This window comes from Manis pentadactyla, chromosome 3, assembly GCF_030020395.1.
Source record: "Manis pentadactyla isolate mManPen7 chromosome 3, mManPen7.hap1, whole genome shotgun sequence".
NCBI lineage: Eukaryota > Metazoa > Chordata > Mammalia > Pholidota > Manidae > Manis > Manis pentadactyla.
Genome location: NC_080021.1, coordinates 42,054,598 through 42,068,653, shown reverse-complemented (window position 1 = coordinate 42,068,653; position 14,056 = coordinate 42,054,598). Strand labels below are relative to the sequence as shown.

At 38.1% G+C, this 14,056-nt stretch overlaps 1 protein-coding gene across 2 annotated transcripts in view; it reads left to right on the top strand.

Moving 5' to 3' along the window:
- The window catches only part of LOC118907323 (ribonucleases P/MRP protein subunit POP1), an 89,381-nt gene that overhangs the window by 20,574 nt on the left and 54,751 nt on the right, over positions 1-14,056 (top strand). The window contains exon 3 of one of the 2 annotated variants that reach the window (XM_036875727.2): positions 3,147-3,430. The exons of the other annotated variant lie outside the window; for it this stretch is intronic. Coding sequence (XP_036731622.2) covers positions 3,147-3,259 — 113 coding nt within the window. The 3' untranslated portion in view covers positions 3,260-3,430. Of the gene's footprint in view, positions 1-3,146; positions 3,431-14,056 lie in introns of those variants that run through there. 2 annotated transcript variants of the gene reach the window in all.

Here is a 14,056-nt window from a genome sequence, read left to right as displayed (position 1 = left end):
ATTAAGCCTCCATGTCTTTGTGGGCTTTTTTGTTTTCTTTATGTAATTTATTTCTAGTTTCATACCTTTGTGATCTCAGAAGCTGGTTGGTACAATTTCAATCTTTTTGAATTTACTGAGGTTCTTTTTGTGGCATAATATATGATCTATTCTGCAGAATGTACCATGTGCACTTGAGAAGAATGTGTATCTTGTTGCTTTTGGATGGAGTGTTCTGTAGATGTTCCTTAGGTCCATCTGTTCTAATACATTGTTCAGTGCCTCTGTCTCTTTACTTATTTTCTGTCTGGTGCATCTGTCCTTTGTAGTGAGTGGTGTGTTGAAGTCTCCTAAAATGAATGTATTGCATTCCATTTCCTCCTTTAATTCTGTTAGTATTATTTTCACATATGTAGGTGATCCTGTGTTGGGTGCACAGGTATTTATAATAGTTATATCCTCTTGTTGGACTGACCCTTTATCATTATGTAATGTCCTTCTTTATCTCTTGTTACTTTCTTTGTCTTGAAGTCTATTTTGTCTGATACAAGTACTGGAACTCCTGCTTTTTTTTCTCCCTATTAGTTGCATGAAATATCTTTTTCCATCCCTTTACTTTCAGTCTGTGTATGTCTTTGGGTTTGAAGTTAGTCTCTGTAGGCAGCATATAAATGGATCTTATTTTTTTATCCATTCAGTGACTCTCTGTCTTTTGATTGGTGCATGCAGACCATTTACATTTAGGGTGATTATCAATAGGTATGTACTTATTGCCATTGCAGGCTTTAGATTCGTGGTTACCAAAGGCTCAAGGGTAATTGTTTTACTATCTAACAGTCTAATTTAACTCACTTAGTATGCTATTACAAACACAATCTAAAGGTTCTTTTTTTTTTTCCTCCTACATTCTTTATGTGTTTGATATCATATTCTGTAATCTTTGTCTATCCCTTTTTATTTCCTCTGGTGACAGCTATTTAACCTTACGAACACATCCATCTATAGCAGTCCCCCCACATGCCCTGTAGAGGTGGTTTGTGGAAGGTAAATTCTCTCTGCTTTTGCTTATCTGAAAATTGTTTAATCCCTTCTTCAAATTTAAATGATAACCTTGCCAGGTAGAGTATTCTTGGTTCGAGGCCCTTTTTCATTGCATTAAATATATCACACTACTGCCTTCTGGCCTGTAAGGTTTCTGTTGAGAAATCTGGTGATAGCCTGGTAGGTTTTTCTTAGGATGTGATCTTTTTTCTCTGTCTGGCTGCTTTCAAAAGTCTGTCTGTCTTTATCCTTGATCTTTGCCATTTTAATTATTATATGTCTCAATGTTGTCTTCTTTGGGTCCATTGTGTTGGAAGAGCTGTGCACCTCCATGGCCTGAAAGACTGTCTCCTTCCCCAGTTTGGGGAAGTTTTCAGCAATTACCTCCTCAATGACACTTTCTATCTTTTTTTCTCTCTCTTTTTCTTCTGGTACCCCTATAATGCAAATATTGTTCCGTTTGGATTGGTCACACAGTTCTCTAAATATTATTTCATTCTTAGAGCTTCTTTTTTCTCTCTGTGCCTCAGTTTCTTTGTATTCCTCTTCTCTAATTTCTATTCCATTTCCCATCTCTTCTACTACATCTATTCTGCTTTTAAATCCCTCCATTGTATGTTTCATTTCAGATATGGAATTTCTTAATGATTGAATCTCCATCTTAAATTTGTTCCTGAGTTCTTGAATATTTTTCTGTACCTACATAATCATGTTTATGATTTTTATTTTGAACTCTCTTTCAGGAAGATTGGTGAGTTCAGTTTCATTTGGTAGGTTTTCTGGGGTTTGTGAGATTTTGGTCTGAACCAGGTTCTTTTGACGTTTCGTATTTCTATGTCATGCCCTCTTGTTCCCAGCTGAGTGAGGTTGGGGGTCGTAGGGGAGCAGAGCTGGTGCCTGGGGGGAGCAAAGATCTGTGTCCTGATTCCTGTCTGCAGTGCCTGTCTCCAGTGTCAGAGACAGTGGGCCGAGCACACAGATGTAAGCCTCTATGCTTGGCGTCTCTAGCTGTTGTAGGCGGGTCCTCCCTCTGGCTGGCCTGAAGCCAGCACAGTGACTCGGGTTTGCCAGCAGGTCCTGTCAGGCCAGGAGGAAGGCTCAGCAGGCTGCCTGTCACAGTGGGCGGCCTCTGAGCTGAGTAGCCAGCCAGGGGGATGGGGCACCTGAAGCCCCTCAAAGTTTCCAACCGGCTGGGCAGAGCGCTGGGCAGAGCGCGCTCAGACCACCTTGTCCAGCTTTCCCCCACCCCTGCACAGCAAGCTCCGTGCAAACCCCACCCCTTCAGCGGCCCTCTTGCTGCTAGGAAGCCTCTCAGACTGCCTGCCTTTCCTTTGTCCCAGAACGGCCGGATGTGGATCCCCTGTTGATCCCCTCCTCCACAATGGCCGGAATCTCGTCTCTCAAGCACTCCGCCTGTCCAAGCTCCCCATCATCCAGAGCACCACACAATGTAGGTTTCTGCTCCCAAAGCAGATCTCCTGGGCCGGGTGTTCAGCAGTTCTGGGCCTCCACCCCCTCCCCTCTCCATTTCTCTTCCTCCCACCGGTGAGCTGGGGTGGGGGAAGGGCCTGGGTCCCGCCGGATTAAGGCTTTCTTATGTTACCCCGTTTCATGAGGTCTGCTCTGTTCGTGAGGTCTGTGTGCAGTCTGATTCAGCCTGTTTCCTTTTGCTGTTTTTGGGTTAGTTGTATTAATTAACTATATTTTCATACTATTTGTAGTTTTGGGAGGAGTTCTCTGCCTCACCTCTCACACCGTCATCTTGAATCTCCCTAACCGAGTCCTCAACAGTTGTTTTCTTTCAACAGCATAATGGCCAAACAAGATAGGTCTCTGAGCACCCCTAGACTGCCTTTTGATTTAGATATAAATGGAACTTTCTGTGATGTGTCCTAGATAATGTGTACCCTGATTTTTTATATAAGAAAATATCAAGACTTGGTGATGTTAAGTGACATCAGCCATTCAGAGGATCTGAGAGAAGCAGGGCAATCGCCTTTCTTGACATCATAAGAGAAACTTACTGTTTAGAACTAAGGTCTGAAATTGGAAATAAGCTGTGGGGGTCCTTTTATTGTTAATGCTAAGTGAGTGTCTCTTAATATCTCCTTTGGTTACTTTTCCAGGTGAGACAGGAGAAAAGGTTGAAACAGAGATGGAGAATGAGAAAGTTAGTGAAGGCGCTGAAACAAAAGAAGAAGAAACAGGAGAAGTTGTGGATCTTTCAGCGGCTGCATAGAAGATGTGGTGATAGATGGGTGGACAGATGCAGCGTGATTTAAGAGAGAAGACAGAAATGTAGTGAGACTTGTGATTACAGATCTTATCTTTCAACATCTACCTGTTTATACGAGGAGTGTGGTTATCATGTTCTTTATTCCATTGTTCTGTAGAACCGCTAAGCTGTAAACAGGTTTCTTAGCTACTTAGAATAGTTATACATTTAAAACTACAATAGGCAGAGCCAGTAACAACTAGGGCATATGATAATTTAAGAGTGTGAGGGTGTTTACTTCCTTGTGGCAATGGGTCCATTCAGTATAGAAAATGAGACTCTAAAAAGAAAGTATAAACCTTTAGGTAACTAGAGAAAGGAGTTAGTAAATTTTAGAGAACTCAAAGTCACACAGTTATAATTATGATGGAATAAGAACAACAGTGGGGCAAACTATACCTCATATTTCTTTCCTATCACAGAATTTAAAGCCGGTAGGAACCTTGGAAAGTATGTCATCTAATTATCCTCTTACCCTCGGTCTGTCCACCACCATAGATCCTTGTTTATCATGGTATATGCTGACAAAATCCTTGTCAAAGGAATGCAGACTCTGGTGCTGTTGAATGATTAGGCATTTTCACAATGAAAGGCTGCACATTTTCCATGTGCCATTTTGAGTCAGCTCTTGATTTTACATTTAGGTGAGGTGTTTTACTTGATGTTATCCTTTGTATTACATTTACCAACAGAGGGTGCCAGTTGCAAATCGAGGAGATGCCAGGACCTGACTCCAAAACTCTTGGCCAGAAGTACTCTGTACCCAGCCTCCTGGGTTGACCCACAGGATAGGGGTGCATGGTTAGCCTATGACCTCATTGCTTTTTGCATTTAGACTTTATCGAGTAAGAGCTCCTAGCATAGCTAGTAGCTTTTGAGCAGTCAAAATACCCACATCACTCTTAACAAATGCTTTATTCCATGCTTAGCCTTGAATTAAAAATGGTTTTTAAAGAAAAATGTTTTTCCGTATTGAACTAACCAAAGAGTGTTGGATAGTCATGGTCAAGTACCTCTAGTAGGGCTTGTATCTGTGCTCTTTTGGAAAATACACTAGCTTATTAGAGCACGTAACATTACAAGCATCTCATTCTTATAAGGGCAACTTGGTGACCCAATTCTAAATTGTTTTACAAAGGCCAGCAACAGGAACGTCATAAAGCCATTCATGTAGCACAGACACATATGTAAGGTAAAAGGAGAATGATCCTTTTCTATCTACCTACACTAAACAGCAAGGCATGGCTGTGTCTAAAAGTCAAAAGCATTTGATCACAAGTTTGTCAGCTCCTCTCCTCCCAGAGCTTACAAAGTTAACAAGCATTTGGTTATAATCTCAAGGTTTTAATTGCAAAAACAGAAACAATTTAATCTATAGAGCATCTGACAGCTATGGAATTTCTCTTTTTAGTTCCTGTTACTACCAAGAAAAATTAGGGAATTCCCTGGTGTACTAATTCAAGGAGAGTCAAATTGGAGGCCTTTAGAGCTTTACGTCAGTAATACCACTCAGCAAATTTACTGGGGAATATTTGAGATATTGTAAGCTAAAAACCATATAATTATTTCTGTGCCTAATGAAAAACATCTCCAGACATCAAAGCCAAGCTTTAATAACTTTTGAAGGTGGAAGAAGGGCCAGTCTATATTATATTACTCTAAATTACCCTTTCAGTTTAGTAATGTGCTATAAGAACATGAATAAACATGCTACTCCTACCCATTATTGGGGACAGAGATCTGCAAGCCTACACCAGTTTCCAGAAAAAGAGTTCTGAGAAACCACTTAGGGATGCTAATTTTGGTTTGAAATCTGCCTTCCTATTTTTCTTGTAGAATATAGGTAGTTTTCAATTTTTCTTAATAAAATAGGAGTAAATATGGCAGAACATCATTCAGGTTATCATGTAAATTTATGAAAAAAGTAATGTGTATTATGTTGAATTGATATATGCAACCCTGATTGCAAACACTTAAAAAAAACGCACTCAATGACAAGAGCAGCAGCTCCCCTGACAGCTGTACTGGTGTGAGTGCCTTTGAGTTGGGAGGGAGTTTCAGCCCCAGCACCTCACAAGGAAGTCTTAAGGCCCAAAGGTGGCTTTTCCAACCTTCATCACACTCACAGCAGTTCAGTGAGAGGACAAAGTAATGGTTGCTTTCAACTAGTAGTTGTTTAGTGAGTCAGTGTGGATTTGCTTCAATTTTTCTGTATCATTGTTAAAAATTATTTTTGGTAAAAATAACACTGCTTTCTTTTGCGTAAGTGCTTCAATATGGCACATGACTATTTAGGTACTAATTGCAAGGAAGGATTCCTTTGTTATTAAAATAGTACTTTCTTCTTAGTATAAAATGAATACATGTTCATGGTAGGAACTTCAGAAAATGCCAACTTTAGAAGATGAAATCTAAATATTACACATAACTCAGTAACTCAAAAATCATGTTAATTTTATTAACATGGGATTATTATTATAAGTGTTGCAATAACAAGTTAGCCAAAGCACAACTACTAATAGAATTTTAAGTCTATTGAACCACGAGCGCAGCACCTCTGGACTTTCCTCTTTGGAATCTATTGAATAGGTTATAATGTTCCAATAACACTTGCTGTATTAGTAAATATTGACTAGTGCTATAGAGAGAGCAACTAGATGTTTATGTAAACACTTTGATGACCACAATTTATGATAAATAATTTTTGATATCTTAGGAAACAAATGATGAAACCAAATATTTTATTTGGAATCATTTTGAATACTTTTTAATTGCTGATCAAATGTTGGAGAAAATCTTTAAAGGGCAGGAAAATTGCCCTACCGGCCTGGTACAAATTTGGTTCTCTTTAAATATTTGATGATGACACACTCTCTTTATTCTTATACAATCATATTTTCCGCAGAACTAAATATAATAAGTTGTAGGGGAAAATAAGGCCAGAATTTTTATAAAATCATTTTGTACTGCTGGTTTAATATTTAATATCTTGATTGAATAAATGTTATTAGAAATAAAGTGTTTAAAACTTTTCTTGTTTTTTTTTAACTTGTATTTTATTAGAGAAATATGTAAAATTACTTTTGACTCATTGTGTCCTTCCAAAAGAAGAGCATTCTTTAAATCAAACACTCCCATCAAAGGTACAGAATATGACAACAGCAGGGAAATATGGGTGACTCTTTAGATATTGCATGATCATTTATTTAATGATAACATACTTAAAGAGATTGCAATTTCTGTATGTTTGAAAGGCTAACATGCAGAAAATGTTCCTTTTCACATTTAACATAATCTACTGATTCCCCTTCAGTGTGGAAAAAAGACTCAAAATCCCACCCAGCCACTAAGTAACCTAATTTGGGTACCAGCATTTTATTTCCAGCTCTTTCATTCTAGGGTTTGAATTTGAAGTTCTGACCTATTTATAATTGTGCCCCTTAGATTCAGTCTGGCCAGAGTACCAGCTAGAGTGACTAGTCTAAGACTGGGCCCCTAACTTAGCTGCACCAATCAGAGGATCTCTGAGAAGCTCCACTGAAGACAATCAGGAAATTATGTCTTTCTGTTGGCTTAGTAACTTAGTGGACTATCTGTCCCCAGCCTGCCGCACCTCCCCTTGAGAGATAGCTGAAGCCAGATTTCTAGAACTCATGCCTAATGTACTCATCCACTCTGGACTTCTCTGTTACATGAGCCCATAAATTCCTTCTTTCCCACCTGTCCTAGTTTGAGTTGGGTTTCTGTCACTTGCAAATAGGAATCTTAATATTAAAAGTAGAAGGAGGTGTCTTATGAGCTGAAGAAAATATTAAATATAAGAGCAGAAATTAATGATAAAGAGAAGACAGATGTAATAGAAAGGATCAATGAAGCCAAAATATGGTTAAGAAAATTAATAAAACTGACGGGCAAGAGTGATTTTTTTAAAAGACCCAAGTAAATCATATTCGATGAAGAAGGTATACTTGAATACAGATACAAGAGATTAAAAAGATGGCTACAAGGGTTCAAATTTAGATGAAGTGTGCATATTCTACAATGTAAATGACCAAAACTGACTGAAGAAAAACCTAGAAATTCTGAATATTTCTGTCAATATGAAAGAATTGAATCAGCAGTTCAAAAAATTTTCCCCAAAGAAAACACCAAGCCCATTTTTATAGGTAAACTCTATCAAACATTCAGGGCTGGACATTTACAACCATAAGCCCTTTTATAGAAGAAAAAAAGGCAATCTTATAGATGAACATAAATGTAAATATCTCAAACAAAAACGTATCACTCTGAATTTGAGGGTATAAAACACATACATTATAAATACATCTGTGTATGCATCTATATAAACATATACTGACCAAGTTGAATTTGTTCTAGGAATGAGAAGTTGGTTCTACATTACAAAAAATTAGTTGTATTTTATACCATATTAGCAAATCGAATGAGAAAAACCATGACCTCTACAGAAAAAAACTCAGTTTTAATAAGCATTTTGAACCCCTATGTCCCCTCAATGAGGCCTTTCCTTCTCACTGACCTTGTTAATCTTGTAATTCTCTATACTCTCCAGCTCTCCTTGCTTTCTTTTTCCCTAAAGCTCTTAACAATATAACTCAATATTTTTTGGTGTTTGCACTTGAAAAAACTGTGGTAAAATGTATGTAACAAAGTTTACCATTTTAATTATTTTTAACTATACAATTTAGTGGCATTAAATACATTCATAGTGCCATGCAACCATCACCCTTATTTCCAGATCTTTCATCACTCCCAGCAGACTCTGTACCCACTAAGCAATAACGTCTCACTGCTCACTGTTCCCCCACCCCTTGCAATCTCTATTTTCTATCACTATGAATTTCCCTAATATATAATTTACTTGTTTTGTTTATTGTCTGTACATTAGCAGTTCCCTGAGGGCAACAAGTGTTGACTGATTATTGCGGAATTCACAGCATTCATGACAATATCTTGGCTTATTAAATATTTTGTGGAAGGAAGAAAAAAAGGAAGGTAGGAAAGAAGGAAGTTAGGGAGGATAGACTTTTTAATTTATTTTTTATTAAGGTATGGTTGATACACACTCTTATGAAGGTTTCACATGAGAAAACAATGTGGTTACTACATTTACCCATATTCTCAAGTCCCCACCTATACCCCCATGCAGGCACTGTCCATCAGTGTAGTAAGATGCCACAGATTCACTATGTGCCTTCTCTGTGCTACACTGTTTTCCCCGTGATCCCCCACACCATGTGTACTAAACATAATACCCCTCAATCCCCTTCTCCCTCCCTCCCCAGCCGCCCTCTCACACCCCTCCCCTTGGGTAACCACTAGTTCATTCTTGGAGTCTCTGAGTCTGTTGCCATTTTGTTCCTTCAGTTTAGCTTTGTTATGCTCCACAAATGAGGGAAATCATTTGGCATTTGTCTTTCTCCACCTGGCTTATTTCACTGAGCATAATGTACTCCAGCTCCATCCATGTTGTTGCAAATGGTAGGATTTGTTTTCTTCTTATGGCTGAATAGTATTCCATTGTGTACATGTACCACCTCTTCTTTATCCATTCATCTACTGAAGGACACTAAGGTTGCTTCCATATCTTGGCTCTTGTAAAAAGTGCTGAGATAAACATAGGGGTGCATATGTCTTTTTGAATCTGAGAAGTTGTATTCTTTGGGTAAATTCCAAGGCGTGGGATTCCTGGGTCAAATGGTAAGTCTATTTTGAGCATTTTGAGGAACCTCCATACTGCTTTCCACAATGGTTGAACTAATTTACATTCCCACCAACAGTGTAGGAGGGTTCCCCTTTCTCCGCAACCTCGCCAACATTTGTTGTTGTTTGTCTTTTGGATGGTGGCCATCCTTACTGGTGTGAGGTGATACCTCATTGTAGTTTTTGTTTGCATTTCCCTGATGATTAGTGATGTGGAGCATCTTTTCATGTGTTGGTTGGCCATGTGAATTTCTTCTTTGGAGAACTGTCTCTTCATATCCTCTGCCCATTTGTTAATTGGGTTATTTGCTTTTTGGGTGTTGAGGTGTGTAAGTTCTTTATATATTTTGGATGTTAACCCCTTGTTGGATATGTCATTTACGAATATATTCTCCCATACTGTAGGAGGCCTTTTTGTTCTGTTGATGGTGTCCTTTGCCATACAGAAACTTCTTAGTTTGATGTTGTCCACTGAGTTCATTTTTGCTTTTGTTTCCCTTTCTCGAGGAGATGCATTCAGGAAAAAGTTGCTCGTGCTTATATTCATGAGATGTTAGCCTATGTTGTCTTCTAAGAGTTTTATGGTTTCATAATTTACATTCAAGTCTTCAATTCATTTCAAGTTTACTTTTGTGTATGGGATTAAACAATAATCCAGTTTCATTATCTTGCATGTAGCTGTCCAGTTTTGCCAACACCAGCTGTTGAAGAGGCTGTCATTTCCCTATTGTATGTCCATGGCTCCTTTATCATATATTAATTGACAATATATGGTTGGGTTTGTATCAGCGCTCTCCAGTATATTCCATTGGTCTATGGGTCTGCTCTTGTGCCAGTACCAGATTGTCTTGATTACTGTAGCTTTGTAGTAGAGCTTGAAGTCAGAGAGCATAATTCCCCCTGCTTATTCTTCCTTCTCAGGATTGCTTTGGCTATTCAGGGTCTTTTGTGGTTCCATATGAATTTTAGGATGATTTTCTCTAGTTCATTGAAGCATGCTGTTGGTATTTTGAGAGGAATTGCATTGAATCTATAGATTGCTTTAGGCAAGATGGCCATTTTGACAATATTAATTCTTCCTATCCATGAGCACAGGATGTGTTTCCATTTATTGGTGTCTTCTTTAATTTCTCTCATGAGTGTCTTGTAGTTTTCAGAGTATAGGTCTTTCACTTCTTTGGTTAGGTTTATTCCTATGTATTTTATTCTTTTTGATGCAATTGTGAATGGAATTGTTTTCCTGATTTTTCTTTCTGCTAGTTCATTGTTAGTGTATAGGAATGCCACAGATTTCTGTGTATTAATTTTGTATCCTGCTACTTTGCTGAATTCAGATATTAGATCTAGTAGTTTTGGAGTGGATTCTTTAGGGTTTTTTATGTATAATATCATGTCATCTGCAAACAGGGACAGTTTAAGTTCTTCTTTGCCAGTGTGGATGCCTTTTATTTCTTTGTGATGTCTAATTGCCATGGCTAGGACCTCCACTACTATGTTGAATAGAAGTGGGAGAGTGGGCATCCTTGTCTTGTTACCAATCTTAAAAGCTTTCAGCTTCTTGCTGTTAAGTATAATGTTGGCTGTGGGTTTGTCACATATGGCCTTTATTAAGTTGAGGTCCTTGCCCTTTATACACATTTTGTTGAGAGTTTTTATCATGAATGGATGTTGAATTTTGTCAAATGCGTTTTCAGCATCTATGGAGATGATCATGTAGTTTTTGTCCTTTTTGTTGATGTGGTGGATGATGTTGATGGATTTTTGAATATTGTACCTTCCTTGCATCCCTGGGATGAATCCTACTTGATCATGATGAATGATCTTTTTTATGTATTTTTGAATTCGGTTTGCTAATCTTTTGTTGAGTATTTTTGCATCTATGTTCATCAGGGATATTGGTCTATAATTTTCATTTTTGTGTGTGTGGTGTCTTTGCCTGGTTTTGGTATTACAGTGATGCTGGCCTTATAGAATGAGTTTGGAAGTATTCCCTCCTCTTCTATTTTTTGGACAACTTTAAGGAGAATTGGTATTAGGTCTTCACTAAATGTTTGATATAATTCAGTGGTGAAGCTATCTGGTTCAGAGGTTTTGTTCTTTGGTAATTTTTTTTTATTACCAATTCAATTTTGTTGCTAGTAATTGGTCAGTTCAGATTTTCTGTTTCTTCCTTGGTCAGCCTTGGAAGGTTGTATTTTTCTAGAAAGTCGTCCATTTCTTCTAGGTTATCCAGTTTGTTAGCATATAATTTTTCATAGTATTCTCTAATAATTCTTTGTATTTCTGTGGTGTCCATAGTGATTTTTCCTTTCTCATTTCTGATTCTGTTTATGTGTGTAGACTCTTTTTTTCTTGATAAGTTTGGCTAGGGCTTTATCTATTTTGTTTATTTTCTCAAAGAACCAACTCTTGCTTTCACTGATTCTTTCTATTGTTTTATTCTTTTCAATTTTATTTATTTCTGCTTTAATCTTTATTGTGTCCCTCCTTCTACTGACTTTGGGCCTCATTTGTTTTTCTTTTTCTTTTTCTTTTTCTTTTTTTTTTTTTGAGGGCATCTCTCATATTTATTGATCAAATGGTTGTTAACAAAAATAAAATTCTGTATAGGGGAGTCAATGCTCAATGCACAATCATTAATCCACCCCAGGCCTAATTTTAGTCAGTCTCCAATCTTCTGAAGCATAACAAACAAGTTCTTACGTGGAGAACAAATTCTTACATAGTGAATAAGTTCTTACATGGTGAACAGTACAAGGGCAGTCATCACAGAAACTTTTGGTTTTGCTCATGCATTATGAACTATAAACAGTTCAAATATGAATACTCATTTGATTTTTATACTTGATTTATATGTGGATACCACATTTCTCTCTTTATTATTATTATTTTTAATAAAATGCAGAAGTGGTAGGTAGATACAAGATAAAGGAAGAAAATATAGTTTAGTGTTGTAAGACAGCAAATGTAGATGATCAGGTGTGTGCCTGTAGACTATGTGTTAATCCAAGCTAGACAAGGGCAATAAAACATCCACGTATGCAGAAGATTTCTCTCAGAACGGGGGGGTGAGGTTCTAAGCCTCACCTCTGTTGATCCCCAATTTCTCACCCGATGGCCCCCCTGTGACTGTGCCTGTCTTAGGTTGTTCCTCCCTTGAGGAATCTTACCCGTCTCTGGCTAACCAGTCATCTTCCAGAGCCATACAGGGAAATGTAAGGTTGGTAAGTGAGAGAGAAGCCTTATTGTTTGAAAAGGTTAGCTTTTTACTTCTTTGCATATTTATGCCGTGTGGCTTCTATGCCCAGCATTTGTCTTGAGGTATCTTTACCACTTGGAAGAATTATGATACTCGGTAAATTTGATATGAGGCACGAATTCTATTCAAGGGTTGTAATTAGGAAGGAAGAAGAAAAGCTATAGAAGTAGCAGGCGGAAGAAAACATGGGAAGATTACTTATTTCTTTGACATATCTTCTTGTAGAGTAACTTCAGCATGTATAGGTTTTAAACTACTAATTAAATTGCACACACACATTAACATAATAGGAGTATAGTTACATAACCAAAGCATACCTGTAATTACCAGCCATCTCCAGTGAAACCAAGAAAACCAGTTAGGCACCTTAGGCATTTGTGAAAACTTATCTATGATATGGTGGATATTGTCCAACTGAACTTGAACAGTCTGAGAGAAATCAGGCAAATTAAAACAACCCATTCCTGGGGACTGTTCACATCCCATATGTTCTTTTAACAGTAAATAGTCTGTAGTTGTAAGATTTTGGAGCGCTACAATTTGCACTTCTCCTAATTCTTGGTTGAGTTCCAACAGTATAGATCCAGTCAAATTTGTTGTTTTACTGTATGGACAGGCCAGCTTAGATATCTCCTTCCTCATTCCCATGGCAAGTCCAGGAACTGGTGGGATGAGTGCATCTACACCTGTAGCAGTGCGTGGATCTTTGTTGGGGTTTTTTGATGATCATCTTCTGGCATGAGTCTTCCAGAGAGTGCTGATGTTGGAAGTTCTTTTTCATATTGTATCTTAGTTCATTTTCAGGGTAGCCCAATTAGGCTTTGATCCTCTGTATAAACACAAACAGACCCTTTGCCTACACTTTTATATGCCCGTTATACCCTTGTGTAGAACTCATTGGAGGTCACCACACAGGAACTGCCTTTTTTTTCTTTGGTATCATTAATCTACACTACATGACGAATATTATGTTTACTAGGCTCTCCCCTATACCAGGTCCCCCCTATAAACCCCTTTAAAGTCACTGTCCATCAGCATAGCAAAATGTTGTAGAATCACTACTTGCCTTCTCTGTGTTGTACAGCCCTCCCCTTTCTCCCACCCCCCCATGCATGCTAATCTTAATACCCCCTTCTTCTTCCCCCCACTTATCCCTCCCTACCCACCCATCCTCCCCAGTTCCTTTCCCTTTGGTACCTGTTAGTCCATTCTCGAGTTCTGTGATTCTGCTGCTGTTTTGTTCCTTCAGTTTTTCCTTTGTTCTTATATTCCACAGATAAGTGAAATCATTTGGTATTTCTCTTTCTCCGCTTGGCTTGTTTCACTGAGCATAATACCCTCCAGCTCCATCCATGTTGCTGCAAATGGTAGGATTTGCCCTTTTCTTATGGCTGAGTAGTATTCCATTGTGTATATGTACCACATCTTCTTTATCCAGTCATCTATCGATGGACATTTAGGTTGCTTCCAATTCTTGGCTATTGTAAATAGTGCTGCAATAAACATAGGGGTGCATCTGTCTTTCTCAAACTTGATTGCTGCGTTCTTAGGGTAAATTCCTAGGAGTGCAATTCCTGGGTCAAATGGTAAGTCTGTTTTGAGCATTTTGATGTACCTCCATACTGCTTTCCACAATGGTTGAACTAATTTACATTCCCACCAGCAGTGTAGGAGGGTTCCTCTTTCTCCACAGCCTCGCCAACATTTGTTATGGTTTGTCTTTTGGATGGCAGCCATCCTTATTGGTGTGAGGTGATACCTCATTGTAGTTTTAATTTGCA